This window comes from Nelusetta ayraudi, unplaced genomic scaffold (genome assembly GCF_046127955.1).
Source record: "Nelusetta ayraudi isolate G7.1 ecotype Tasmania unplaced genomic scaffold, CSIRO-AGI_Nayr_v1 ptg000004l, whole genome shotgun sequence".
In the NCBI taxonomy this organism is placed as follows: domain Eukaryota; kingdom Metazoa; phylum Chordata; class Actinopteri; order Tetraodontiformes; family Monacanthidae; genus Nelusetta; species Nelusetta ayraudi.
The window spans coordinates 11,622,923-11,636,954 of NW_027466054.1; the positions used below are offsets into that span (position 1 = coordinate 11,622,923).

Consider the following 14,032-nt stretch of genomic DNA (forward strand, 5'->3'; position numbering starts at 1 on the left):
TGATGATTGTTTCTTGATTGTGTTTAAAAGGCTGTCTGCTCTGGTTAATTCATTTCATATTTCATCTTGCCACTGAACTGTAGGACAAGGAGTCATCTGGTACATGTAATATGGTAGTGCTGGATTTTGTTAATTTTTCATTTTTATTGTATTTATCCACATGGAACTATCCTGGTACTTACTCTCTCATTGACTTATCAAAATAAAATGGAAGGTCCATTATAAACATTTAACATTATTAAATGGATTATTAACGCATCTAGTGTATGCAAATTCTTTATCACACATCAAAAAACCTGAACTGAGAAAAGACAAGAATGAAAACATCATCATGGAACAGATGTAAGGATGATGCCTGTGTAGTCTGCCTTTGTGTTTGTGCTGTTGATACAGTATTTACTTAGGACTAGCATTTTGTTTGTCAAGAAGAGGAACAAAGTTTCTAAAGTTAGAATGGGGATACAACAGTAGCCCTGCGTGCCTCGGAGCAGGCAGGGGGTTCAACATGTGACTCAAGGACACTTGAGCAGCAGCGGGGATTATTTAAACCGGCAGGAAAAACAGCGGGACACTAACGTCTGTTGCAGCCTTGCCTCTCCACTACCTGCCAATCCAGGTGGAGCCTCTATTAAGTGGATGTAGATGGATCCATCCTGCTGTTTTCTGTCCTTCCCAACTTTGCTGTCGGTCGCTTCATTGATGGATCCGCACATTTGTATTTCGCTCTCTGGCTCTCTCTTAAACACACAAAGTTACACATGAATAATTCCCTGTCCCACTGGGAGTTTTCTGCAGTCACTCTCCTGACCTGCTGCAGTGGCTGTGTATCTCAGAGCAGCTGTTCTGGCTCCAGACTCTGCTGACTCCTTCAGGGAGGAAATCAAATATTACATCCCCCCCTTCTGATATGTCACCTGCAAAGGAGGAGGGGTTTTTTTTTTAGTGTTACTATTGCTGTCTTTTATATCTTCAGAGCAGTAACAGAGGCTGAACTTAAAGCAGAGGAAATGTTTTTGAACACAGAAAGAGAGGTCTATGCCTCATCAAAAGGTTTGCAACCTTCAAAGCCCTTGTGCATGCACCATGCTCAAATTCTAGGGGGGCGGGGGGGATAATTTAAAAACAGAGGCACATTTACAAATATGTTAATCTGGAATGAATCTGCTGACTCTGATTTCAGTAACTTTAGCATCTGTGTATCTGCAACCGTTTCAGCATTATAAGGTGGTTGTTTGGCAATGAGGTGAAAGCAGAAACTAAAATGTTGGTGATGGCAGAAGCCGGCATGAGGAAGAGCTTTCCGCTCAGTAACTAAACTAGCTGTCAGCTGCATAATGTCACAAGCATTATTAAACCGAAACAGCGAATTTCCAATTGGTTGGACGCGAATTAAGTCACTATATCAGGAACTGTTCTAAAAATAGATCGCGCCTGCCCAAAGGCTTTTTATTCACCCTTAGAATAAGAGCAGACAGATCTTGCGTCGCGGGTTCGGATCCGTTTCAGAGCCAAACACCTTCATGATGCGGCCAGCCCGCCGGTCATGAATTGGGCTGGGGGGGGGAAGGGGACGGCAAGGTCGTCTGGGTTATGCGGTGATTCCAGCGGAGACGCAGCGGTTCGTGGCTCCGCTGATTGTTTGCTGTCAAGCGGGTCCATCTGGCGGGCGACGCGAGGACTGCTCGCGAAGAGACGCGATCTGGAGTGTACAATCTCCAGTTGTAACTCTCGTCTTCATCTGTTATGCTCCATTTCCCCCCTGAGCTATCTTATGACATACTTTAGCACGCCGCGTGTGGGAGAGGAAATGAAAGAAATCCCAAGCCACGAAAATGAAACCTGCGGACAACAGGCAGGTAGCCGGTGCAGAACTTTTTCTTGAACGTTATATCAAGTTAGCTCAACGAATTCGCTAATTAAACTACAATAATGATAATCACAAAACCTTAAGTCCACAGTATGCCCCCCCCCCCTCCCTCCGCTTCGATAATTTGTATATTAAAATAACGAAGTGCCCACCTCGACAATATCGTGACACGGCTGGCTATATGGATGACAACAGCGCCCACCCGCTGTGCTTATCACTTCTCACCCGGGTGTGTGGAACTCAAACCCCCGGCCGCTTCACGAAGAATAGCGCTCGTCAAATATTTATCTTCCGTTTCCGGTGGTACGCTTTTCCTCGCCTCTGGCCGCGACGGACTCCTGCTGCTGCAAAGCTGTCCTGCCCGGAGCGGCATTAGTTGTGGAGAGGTGTTATGGGGTTTTTAATATTGGGGTTTAGGTTTTTGCCTGAGTTTGTGTGTTTTTCGGAGGATGAGGACGTCTGAGTACGGATGGCCAGTTGACTTGAGCATCAACGATGTCGGTTCCCACAGCAGGACAGGTAGGATTTTCTTTTCTTTTCTTTTTTCTTGGGGGGGGGGGGGGGGGGGGGTACTTTAACTTCTCCTTCAGTGTACTTGTTGCTCTTACAGTGTAAACCTGGTGTAGCTCACACAACTTATGATGGCTGTAATGTACTAAACAATTTAAAAACAGTACATTCCGATCAGGGGATTGTTTTGTGCTGTGCGAGCTGTGACACTTGCTGCAGGCCTTGTTAATTTTCCCAGGCAGCCACCTCAAACTGTGAGAAGTGCTGCAGGTGTAATGCTAGTCCACCACTAGATAGCAGCAGATTACTGTGTGTGTGTGTGTGTGTGTGTGTGTGTGTGTGTGTGTGTGTGTGTGTGTGTGTGTGTGTGTGTGTGTGTGTGTGTGTGTGCGTGTGTGCTGGTGAAGTGACAGACTCGGTCTACTGCACCCCCTCAGGTCCCGAATCCTTTTGATGAGGCTCATCAAGTCCACCTCTGTCATGGGTCTGTGTTCCCCTTCCGGGCATGCATCCCAGTTTTTCTGTTGTGTCTCCTGCGTCTCTGCAAATTCTATTAAAAGACGGAGGACCACCTGCCAGCAGCAATTGCTTTTGAGAAGACAGAGACTGCCCTGCTACCGAGAGCTCTTCACTTTTGATAAGGATTTCTTTCTGCTTCAAAAGCAGATGTGTGGTTCCTAGCGACAAATCATGGGAAATCCGAGGGGAGAGGGAAAAAAAATCTCTTTCCATCCTTTTACTGCACATGTGCACCCACTCAAAAGTCTGAATCATCTCACTGTGCCTACTCTTGTGCAATATGTGCTCTTTACTAGTTGGCTTTAATCAGATAGCGTTACACTCCAAGACTAAAAGATCAGGATCTGGCAACCCAACACCAATACCCTGTAATAGGACAGGTCCAGCTATCCGACCCCTTCCTTCTGGAAGAGGAATAATTTGGTTGATGGCACTAATAATCTCGGCGCTGTTACTGATACTTCCTTGGCGTATGTGTGTGAGTGTGTTTCAGTACGTAATTCCTTTGTGGCTGAAACCTAAAGTGAAGATGTTATCTCACAAGTGGGTGTTTACGCTGCCTAGCTTCTAAGCTCTGAAGAAGGAGGTTGTCGGCTTCTTGCAGTGGGAATAAAGATGTAGTTGAAAATAATTGTTTTGTTCATTCACCTAAACAGGAGCATCTGACAGACAATTAGATTGCCTCTTACACTTTTCAGACATTTTCTTTAGGTAATTTCCTCTCAACACATGCCAATCACATGGCAACAACCTTTTGCATTTAGGCATGTAGACAGGGTGAGCACGACTCGCTGAAGTTTAAACCGTGCATGAACCGTGACTTTGAACCAGGCTTGGTTGCTGTTGCCAGACAGGCTGGTCTGAGTATTTCAGACACTGGTGTTACTACATGGATTTTCACACAGAGCCAACTCTAGGGTTTACAGAGAATGTTCCAAAAAAGAAAAATCTCCAGTGAGTGGCAATTGTGAGGAGAAAAATGCCTCGTTGGTGGCAGGGGTCAGAGGAAAATGGACAGACTGGTTGGAGACTGTAGAAAAGCAACAGTCACAAATAACTACTAGTTACAAACAAGTGTAGGTGTACATACATACGTACATACGTACGTACGTACATACATACATGCATACACACACAAACCACACCAGTACTAAGAAGATGTACCAATAATGTGGCTCGTAAGTATGTAGGTATACACGCGACAAATTCATTTAACCAAAAATAAAGTTGATTGATCATTGGATAGTTAAGGTTTTGCTGACATTGTGCTGACAGACAAGGTTATCCTCTGCATTTCTTGACAGTCTTCCTCTCTCTCTGTCTCTCTCTGGAGACCTTTTGTATTATTTATGCCCCGCCCCCTTACCGACTCAGAGCTCTCAAGTTTCACCTGTAGAGCCAGATGACAAATTAAGACTCCTTCTACACCCTGCCTCAAGGAACTCCTCGAATGCCTGAAAACACATATACATATACACATGCAGTCTCACATGCACACACACACACACACACACACACACACACACACACACACACACACACACACACACAGGGTGGGGGGAGGGGGGGGTGGCATCCCATCTGCCCTTCTCTTTTTTCTCCCTTACACATTTACTATCACAGACACACACACCCACACACACACTGTCACCCACTCTGAGGAGGGCAATGTGAGCAGAGTGCTGTGGTGAGTGAGGGAATGTGTTGTAGTGACTAGCAGGGGACTGAGTTGGTCACAGGAGTGAGTGCGAGACCTCATCTAAAGTTATATTTTCTCTTGCAAGAGGATATTCTGTGCGGACACATCAACTTAAAGACCAGCAAGACTCTGTCAACTCCTTCAGTTCGTCTCCTCTGCTGTCGGTCATTTCATGTGGAGGTAACTATGATGGAGAACTGTATGAATGGATGGGTTTGGTCACTCAACACATGGTTATCAGTAAGTTGTGCAAATGTAGAGAAGAGGTGAAAGTTGAAGATTTTGTTATATGTGTTAAAGTAGCAAGAGTGGGGGTTATATTGTAGCCTGTGATATTTATGCACTTAAAGTGATTTAAATAAGGGGGTTTACAAGATCTACACCACTGAACTCTTTGACCTTTAAGGAGTGTCAGATGCCTGTGTTAAGCTTGTGCAGTGTTTTGTAGTCAATGGGTATTGTTTTGAGACATTGTTGCAATGTGTAAAGCACAGTGTGGTACTAAAAAGTGATTCTGTGTCAATACATACGAAGCAATTTTTAATGGGCTGGTATTTCTAGTTCTGGTTCTGGTTCTGTGGAGTAAATATTGCCATCCATGTGTTTGTGTGAACAGGTGTCTTCATGGGGACCAGACTATGTATTATTTTTGCTGGGTGGACCTGTCTCAACAGAGATACAAAATCTGCATATGTTACTGGGGCCAAGTCTTCTCAGCATTTCTGATCCAAGGCCCAATTTAAAGGTCACCCCCCTGCTGCATTTTATATTTTTGTTTACATTTCATTCTTTGTGAATTTATGCTGAAATACTGTAAATTTTACATTCTGCACTTTTTCTGTATTTACAGCCTCACTCCCTCAAGTGAAAGTGTGGTATGCACTGCACATAGGCACTTTTCAAAATGCCTGGCAAGAAAGACCCCAAAAAGGACACAAAAAAGGGTGGAAAATCTGAGCCAGTAAAAAAGGAGGATGAAAGGAAAGGAAAGGATGAAAAAGATGACCCAAAAAACAGCAAGGATGATAAGAAAGGAGGAAAAGAGGATAAAAGGGGTGGAAAAGTTGACAAGAAAGGGGCTAAAGATGATAAGAAAGGAAATAAAGATGATAAGAAAGGAAGTAAAGATGATGTTAAAGGGGGGAAGAGGGGAAAAGAGGAGCCATCTAAAGGGAAAGATGCTGGAAAGAACAGAAAAGACAAAGGCAAAAGTAAAAAAGTGGAGTCAGAAGAGGAACAGGAAGAGCTTCTGAGCGATGAAGAGGATGAGGAAGAGGAAAGTGAAGAAGAAGAAGAAGAGGATGAAGAAGAAGACTCAGAGGATGACAGAAAGGGAAAGCGGCGAGGAGGCAGGGGAGATAGAGGGAGGAAAGGGGGGAAATCTAGACATGCAGAGGAATCAGATGAAGATGAGGAGGAAGAAGAGGAGGATGAGGATGAAGAAGACGAGGATGAAGATTTTGGTAAATCCAAACGGAAACACAAAGATCGACGACATCATAAAGGAGAGAAATCTGAAGCTGATGGAAAGAAGAAAAAGGGCAAAAAGAAGGAGGAAGCTCTTGAGGTTGAGAAAAAGAAAATCCCAACAAGAGGTCTGAAGAACATGTCCAGGATGTTCATGAAGTTCTCTGGTTTTAAAAGACGCAGGAACAGCCGGAAGAAGCTGAAAGCCACATCACGCTTGTTCCTTGGACTAGGTAAAAGAAAATTTCGTCTAGCCCGGAAAAAACGGCGCAAGTCCATGCTAAAGAACACCTCCAGATTTATGATGAGGTTCAAGGTCAGCAAAAAGAAGAAGAAGGAGAAAGAGGCCAAAGAAAAGGCAGCTGCCAATAGTGGATCAAAGCCAACCTTTCTGTTGCTTCGTCTTGGGGGCAAGGGAGAAACTGCAGAGAAGAAGGGAGGGTTTTTCAAAGGTTTATTTGGGAAAAAAACTGGTAGGTGGACCTCTGATGACTTAAAGAACAGAAGCATGTTGCTTGGTAAAGTTGCAGCAGCAACTAACTGGCTAACTAAACGATTCCTTACCCGTAAAATGAGAGGAGGAAATGCAGGACAACGTGGCTGGGGTGGACAGGGCAAACTGGGCAGACAATCTAGCGCCAGAGGTTACCTCCATGGTTACCAAAATGGTGGTTATGACCACGAGGATGAGACGTTTGGATACAACCAGCAATATGCAGTTCACCAGAGAGGTCAAAGAGGTTATGATTACGGTTATGATGGATATGTCGATGAGACAACTGCAGCATATGGAGACCAGAGTCAGTTTGGTCATTTTGAAAATGAAGCTGGAGGGGTAGATTATCAAGACTTGGGCTATTACGAGGAAGAAGGACTCTTTGATCCAAATGCAGAATATTATGAAGATATGCTTTACAATGAAGGTACAGGAGAATACGTTGAGCCATCTGCCAGTGGCTACTACAACCAGGAGGCTGATTACTATGCCTATCAACAACAGGCATTGGATATGCATCTTAATGAGGGGTTAGACTACTATGCACAAATGGGTGGGGTTCATATGTATGGTGGAGATGTGAATGGATTTATCAACCCTCATGCTCAAGACTATTATGATGAAAACAATGAAGGGCTTTACTACAATGACAGACAGACAGGTTTTTATGAGAACCCGTATGCCACAAACTTGGAAATGCAAGTAGGATATCCACCAAATTACAGTGATGTTGCCATGGCCTACCAAGACTATAGCTCCCAGCAAACCACTGGATTCCCAAACACTGGCCATGACTTTGGCTTTGGAGGTCAAGGGTTTGATCAGATGCAGGGCCTCTATGGTAACCAGTATACATCACAGTTGGACCAATATAACAATTATTCAAATGAAACTCAGGGAGGGGAGATGGCATTTAGACTTCCTAGACCACAAGTTCGATTATTTGGAAAAGAGCGACTAGATGTACCACTGCCCCCACCACCTACTCTGCCCCCGGATCCAGAATTTGAAGGCATGTCAGATATCCAGTACGAAGACCAGATTCCCCTTGCTCCAGATCACCCCAGTGACCCCATGTCATTTCATCAGCCTGTTGGAATGGTCCCACAAGAACAAATAATGTCTCTTCAAAACCCAACAATATTTCCTGAACAACAATCTATGTTGCCTCCTCCAGAGCAAATGATAATTCCCCCAAATTTAGCGTCACCATGGCTACAAATGACATCACCCCAGCAACAGGCAATGTTACAAGAACAGATTATGTCCACTCAGATGTTGGCATCGCCTAGTCTTTCACCACAACAGATGATATTACCAGAGCAGCAGCTAATTCATCAGCAAGTGATGCTACCACAACACCCTTCAATGAACCAGCAAATGATGTCACAACAGCCACATATGTTGCAACAACAAATGATGTCAACACAGGGGCAGATAATGTTGCCACAACAACAGATGGCCTCTCCACAAATGATTTCTCCACAGGTAGATTTCTTTATAAAATTGATTTTGTGTAACTACAACAAAGAATTTTGTAATATTATTGAACTGAATGTTTTGAAACTTTTTGTTTTGTTTAATCTTTTGTCTCGTAAAAGTAGATTTTACAATAATAGTAATAATGTTGATTTTCAATTTCCCCCCCTCCCCTCTGCTAGCACCAAATTATGACAGATCCTGGGATTATGGCACCACAACAGGGATTTGGCCAAGTGTCCATTCCTACTCCAACTGCCATGATTATTAAGCAAGCTGGTGTCTCACCTCTTCCAGCAAGGCGCATGCAGTCGTCTCCAACTCCATCAAGACGTTCTGTCATGATGCCCCCCCAACAGATGCAGCATCACCCCTCTGCTGTGGCTTCCCCAATAACCTCCCCACTGCTTCTGCAGAGACACAGTCCATCTCCACAGCCATCCCTTCAGAGTGGTTTAATTCATGCTCAGAGACCTCCCTCTGTTATTTCAAGACAAATTTCTCCCCCTTCATCCCCATCCCTCTTTGCCCATCGCAAATTGCAACCTCAGAGCTCTCCATCTCCCCTAGCTAGAGGACACTCACCCCCACATTCTCCTCGAGCCTCCTTGATTCGACGAAGTCCTCCAAACTCACCAAGAGCATCAATGAGGCAACATTCTCCACCTTCATCACCTCGTGCTTCAATGAGAAGACGTATTTCCCCACCTTTGACCTCTCAAAGCCACAGCCCCTTTGGGGGGCGAAAGATTAATGCCTCACCGCCCCCTCCAATTTCTCCTGGTCACGCTTCGTCCCGTGTCTCTCCACCTCTCAGTAGAAGACCATCTCCTTCTCCCTCCCCCTCCTATCGCAGTATTTCCCCTACTGGGACCCATGCTGGCCCTACATCCCCAACCCTCTCTCGACGCTCTACACGAGTGCTCAGAGATCCCAGACCCCTGATTCAGCCTAGAATGGGGGATAATATACCTTTAAGTGCTGTTAGGCCCTCCCCAATGGGTCTAAGAGGCCGTCCAGTGCCTCCGCCCACCCAAAATGTCCATCCGTTCCGTGCTTCATCTATACGAAGTAATAGGTCTTCTGTGCTCACAGTGGATTCCATGCATTCGTCCCCTTTTCACTCTCCTCATATGATTGACCGAGCCCCCTTTGGTAGAAGAGAATCTGGCCGATTTCCTCCCAGACCTGTAGCAAGAGGACGTCCCTTAATGGCTCGGCAGTCTACGAGAAAGATGTCTCCAACTTCTCCACAGTCTTCCCTGAAACATATGACACATCCAACATCACCAGCATTGTCTCCTCGACTTTCTCATCATTCATCCCCACGCCTGCCCCCTCAAGCATTCCATTCACCCAGTTATGAACAAGAAGTATTTATACCAGGTCCTCATACTTATTCTCATCCTGAAGTGTCAGATCACTTTATTGCCCCCTCCTCTCCTCTGTTATCTAGTGCCTTGCAGAATGAGGCCATTCGGCATGCTTCTTTGAATTCCCCTTTTGTCCCTCCCACAGCTCAAATGAGTGGCATGAATGAGATGGCTTCAGAATATGTTGAACCATATGTTCCTTCATCTCCTTCACTTTCCGGAGCATTGCAAAAACAGGCCATAAGAGATGCATCGTATGTGTCTCCTCTAAGGCCTCAGTCCCCATATACACCATCTGTACCTTCTTCTCCAATGCTCTCCGGTGCCATGAGACATGGTCAGGCACTTAGAGCAGTGGCATCCTATCAAACCCCAACATTTTATTCACCTTATGGACCAACTGTAACTCAATACGATTATATTTCTGAGCCTGGCCCAGCACCACTGCTACACGATGCACTGCAAAACAGATCTAATGTACAAAATCTTTCCTCTTTAAGATCTCCTATGATGTCCCGTCATAATCCATATGCACCAGTTGGACCTAAAGTCCACAGTGCCCTTCAGCAGAACCCAAATATTAGGCAAGCCGCTTATCAGACACCTCTGCAACTCAGAAGAACCCCATATGGACCACTTCCACCCTCATCACCAAGATTAGGACAAGCTATTCAAAATCCACAGCTGATGCAGGCGTCATACCAACTTCCTGATGGAACCCTGGTTTCACCATATGCAGATCCACGTACCTCCCCTTTGCTTGGTCAAGCCTTGCAAAACCAACAAGTACGTCAAGCATCATACATCTTGCCTGATGGATCCGTTATCAGGGTAGGAATAACTTGATCATGACATATTATCCAAATCATCTAAAAGGCACATATGCTTGCTAATGTAAGGAAAACAATTGTTCTATTTTGGTAAACACAGGATCCACGTGTTTCCCAGAAGCCTGTTTCTCCAAACCTTTCTAGAGCTCTTCAGAACCAAAATATTAGGACTGCATCATATACTCTCCCTGATGGCACGATTATAGACCCAAGACAGCCAGTAAAGTATCATTGATGAGTCATGATTTTAATGTGACTGTCCTCTTATGGTTGTACAGTACTGTCAGCTATATGTTAGTCAGATCTTCTGACTTGTTTCTCTTTTACAACATTTTTTTCTTTTTTGTAACTGTTTATAGCAACCTGTGTCCCCAAATCTGGCTAAGGCACTGAAAAATCCAGCTTTACGTGAAGCCTCATACACCCTTCCCGATGGCACGATTGTCATTGATCCAAAGAAAGAGAAGTCTCCAACTCTTGCTGCAGCACTTCAGAACCCTTATCTAAAAAGTGCTTCTTACACCCTGCCTGACGGCACTATTATAATTGATCCTCGGAAACCTGCATCCCCAAATCTCTCAAAGGCGCTTCAGAACTCTGCCCTGCGTGATACCACATTTGCACTACCTGAAGGAATTCAGGATCCCAATATACCCATTTCTCCTGACCTGGCTAAGGTAAGCCACGGATTCAGCCACTTTTTTTTATTTTTGTTTCCTGTTACTTTGATATTCACTTAAGTTTTATATCTATTGCTGCTTTATATTCTTATAAAGTGTATGTTTGCTAAGATACAATACATTTTTATGATTTAAAGTTAATTGCACATATTTTACCAGATTTAACTAACTTGAAGCATTTGTTATAATGTGTAGGCCCTTAATAACCCAGCCTTGAAAGGGGCTTCATACTCCCTGCCAGATGGAACCATAATAGTTGATCCAAGGAAACCAAAGACTCCCAATCTTGCAGCTGCCCTACAGAACCCCTATCTAAAGAATGTGTCTTACACCCTCCCTGATGGAACTATTGTCATTGACCCACGGAAACCAGCTGCCCCTGATTTGTCTAAGGTGTGTAGATTTGTCATATTTTTTCTTTGCTGCATTTCGTCTTCTGTTTTGGTGTCTTTTTGCCACTTGTTCATTTCTGTGAAATTTAAAGGAATATTTCCTCATAAGTTGGTACTTCCCTCCGCAGGCACTTATGAATGACAGTCTTCGTAATGCTTCATACCAGCTCCCTGATGGTTCTCTGATTTTACCTGGCCAAAAGCCCTCCACTCCTAACCTTGCAGCCGCTTTGAGGCAACACCAAACAATGCGCTCCCCAAGTGTATTTCATTTGCCTGAGAAGTCTGTTTTCACCGGAGCACCAAGACCAACCCCTCCCAACCTGGCAGCTGCCCTGCGGAAAGACAACCTCCAAGGTGTTACTTACAGGTAGGGAACAACACTGTATATGGAAAGTAGGGCAAAGGATGACCTCATACTCACCAAGAAGTCAAGCTGTGAGCTGGGTATTACGACAAGACCACTGGAGAATGAAACACTAGCCTTAATCAGCTAAAATGATCTCAGACTGTGGAATTGTTACAATTCAACTCAGATGAAAAATTTAAATCTGTTTCAAAACATTTGTACAAAATCAGTGCATCTTATCAGATCAGATCGTATCAGTTAGATTATTTTGTAGTAGATTTCCAAAAGATGTGAATAATTTGTAGTTTCTAGATAAGGATTCCTTGTCAAAGTCACATCTGTTCATGTTATATTTATTTATCAAGTCATTGATCAACGTCGTAATGTATTCATCCCACAAAGACCCCATACTATTCATAAGTTCTGTAGCATCCTTCTTCGCCTAATTCTTCATGAAAAAAAAAAACATCCTTTTTTCCTCAGACTTCCAGATGGCGCTGTTCTCACACGTCGGTTCCACAATCCAAGCCTCTCTGATGCCATACAAAACCAGCATCTGCGCTATGCCTCGTACAGGGTGCCAACAGGGCTGCAGGGTGAGGATAATTGCTACGCTGTAGTGCCTCCCTATGGGCCACATTCAGGACACTGGGCCAAGAATGCCCAAGGAGGCGGGGACGGAGGAGATGATGTTTGGGCAGCTGAGAGGGTTTTACCACATGGAACTGTCCAAAATCTGTCGAAGTGGTCCATGTATAAGGAAGATGGAGTTTTAGAGGGCTATACACCCACACCCCAAGCTGCAGATGGTAAACCACAAGACGCGGACTGGAGTCCCGAGAGAGAAAAAGTTCCTGGTCAAAGCTGGTATGACAAGGTAAGTTATGTATTAATTCCCATATTTATTAATTTATAATATATTTATATATAATATATTTATGTCAATGCAAAAGTTGAACAAAAGTTTATTTTCTTTGTATTGACTGCTGATGTAATGAAGCTTTTAGAACATGGGAGCTGGATGGGCCCCAATAACAATTTGTTATGTGTGTAAACAAGAATATTGTATTGTGAGCTGTCCGTCAGATAATTACAGAACCCCTAAAGCCTTGGCAACATCCATGACAGGGTTGGTCTAATTGCATGCCATCGTTTGTCTCTATGTCCAGATCTACTCTATTCTAAGCATGCCCACAGTGGGCCACAGGGCAAAGCACTGGGCAGAGGGAATGGAGGACATGACGCAGCTGCCGTAAGCAGAAATCAGCAATACCAAACAGCCTTACAGCTCAGTCACTCATGTCCATGTCACACACTTACAAGCATTTAGTTGCTCCACTGTAGTGCAACACAGCATGAATGCACATTCTTTCAGTTTCTTTAAGCATCAATTTACTGTGTGCCTGAAGGTTAGTGAAAGATAGAGAAATCACTCACTAGCACAGAACTTTATTGAGGAGCACAAGTGCATTTCGACTGAGCAGCACCCACGTCCTCCTCATACAAATTAGACCTTTACATCATTTTAACAGCATTTCAAAATACACTTATCCGACAAGTCAGCATTACACTTTTCACAAAGAAAAATGAATGCCATGAAAAGCAATTACTGTTTAAAGTCATTGTGTGCATGTTGTCCGGTGAAGTTGCATGCTTTTCAAATTTGAATTTAATATATCCCCTGTGTTTAATTTTAGAGAGCTGAATGAGACCACAGTTCTGATGAACCTGAAGAAGCGTTATGACCAGGAGCTTGTATATGTACGCCTAATTAAATAACTAATATTGCCAAATGCCATGGACGCTGTCTTTGTGACTAACTCACTGCCTCTCGTATCTCTTCTCTCTCCCTCTCCTCTTTTTTCTCCTCCACACAGACCTACATAGGCAGCATCCTGGTGTCCATGAATCCTTACAAGTTACTCAACATATACGGCACTGATATGGTGCTGCAGTATGAGGGTCACGGCCTCTGTGACAACCCTCCGTAAGACCTGGGAGTGTGTGTGTGTTAACTGATTACCTTTGGAAAAGAGGTTGTGCTTTCAGTCGAGTTTATCTCCAATATTCCCATTTATAACATCATTTTCTAACTTGTTTTGGCCTTTTTTGACAGTATCCGTTGAATCTGTGTGATTATACTTTACCTGGCTCTGTGCCATCAGCGTGCTGTGAGATATAGTTTGGTTGTAAGTAGAGGTGTAAATGTCAGCACTCTCAGGTGCTACTAAGAGGATCGCATTACTCTGCTGTTGCTTGGTTGCTAAGGGAGTGTTTGGTTATAGATTCAACCACACTTGCACACACTTGCACACACTTGCACACACGTGCGCACACGTGCGCACACGTGCAGACGCAAACAATAGGCACA

At 44.1% G+C, this 14,032-nt stretch overlaps 1 protein-coding gene across 1 annotated transcript in view; it reads left to right on the forward strand.

The window, feature by feature from the left end:
* The first annotated feature begins 8,281 nt into the window (after positions 1-8,281).
* The window catches only part of myo15ab (myosin XVAb), a 34,436-nt gene continuing 28,685 nt past the window's right edge, over positions 8,282-14,032 (forward strand). The window contains 8 exon segments of the mRNA XM_076040562.1: positions 8,282-10,460; positions 10,600-10,917; positions 11,116-11,313; positions 11,597-11,682; positions 12,145-12,538; positions 12,831-12,913; positions 13,359-13,422; positions 13,539-13,648. Coding sequence (XP_075896677.1) covers positions 8,298-10,460; positions 10,600-10,917; positions 11,116-11,313; positions 11,597-11,682; positions 12,145-12,538; positions 12,831-12,913; positions 13,359-13,422; positions 13,539-13,648 — 3,416 coding nt within the window. The 5' untranslated portion in view covers positions 8,282-8,297.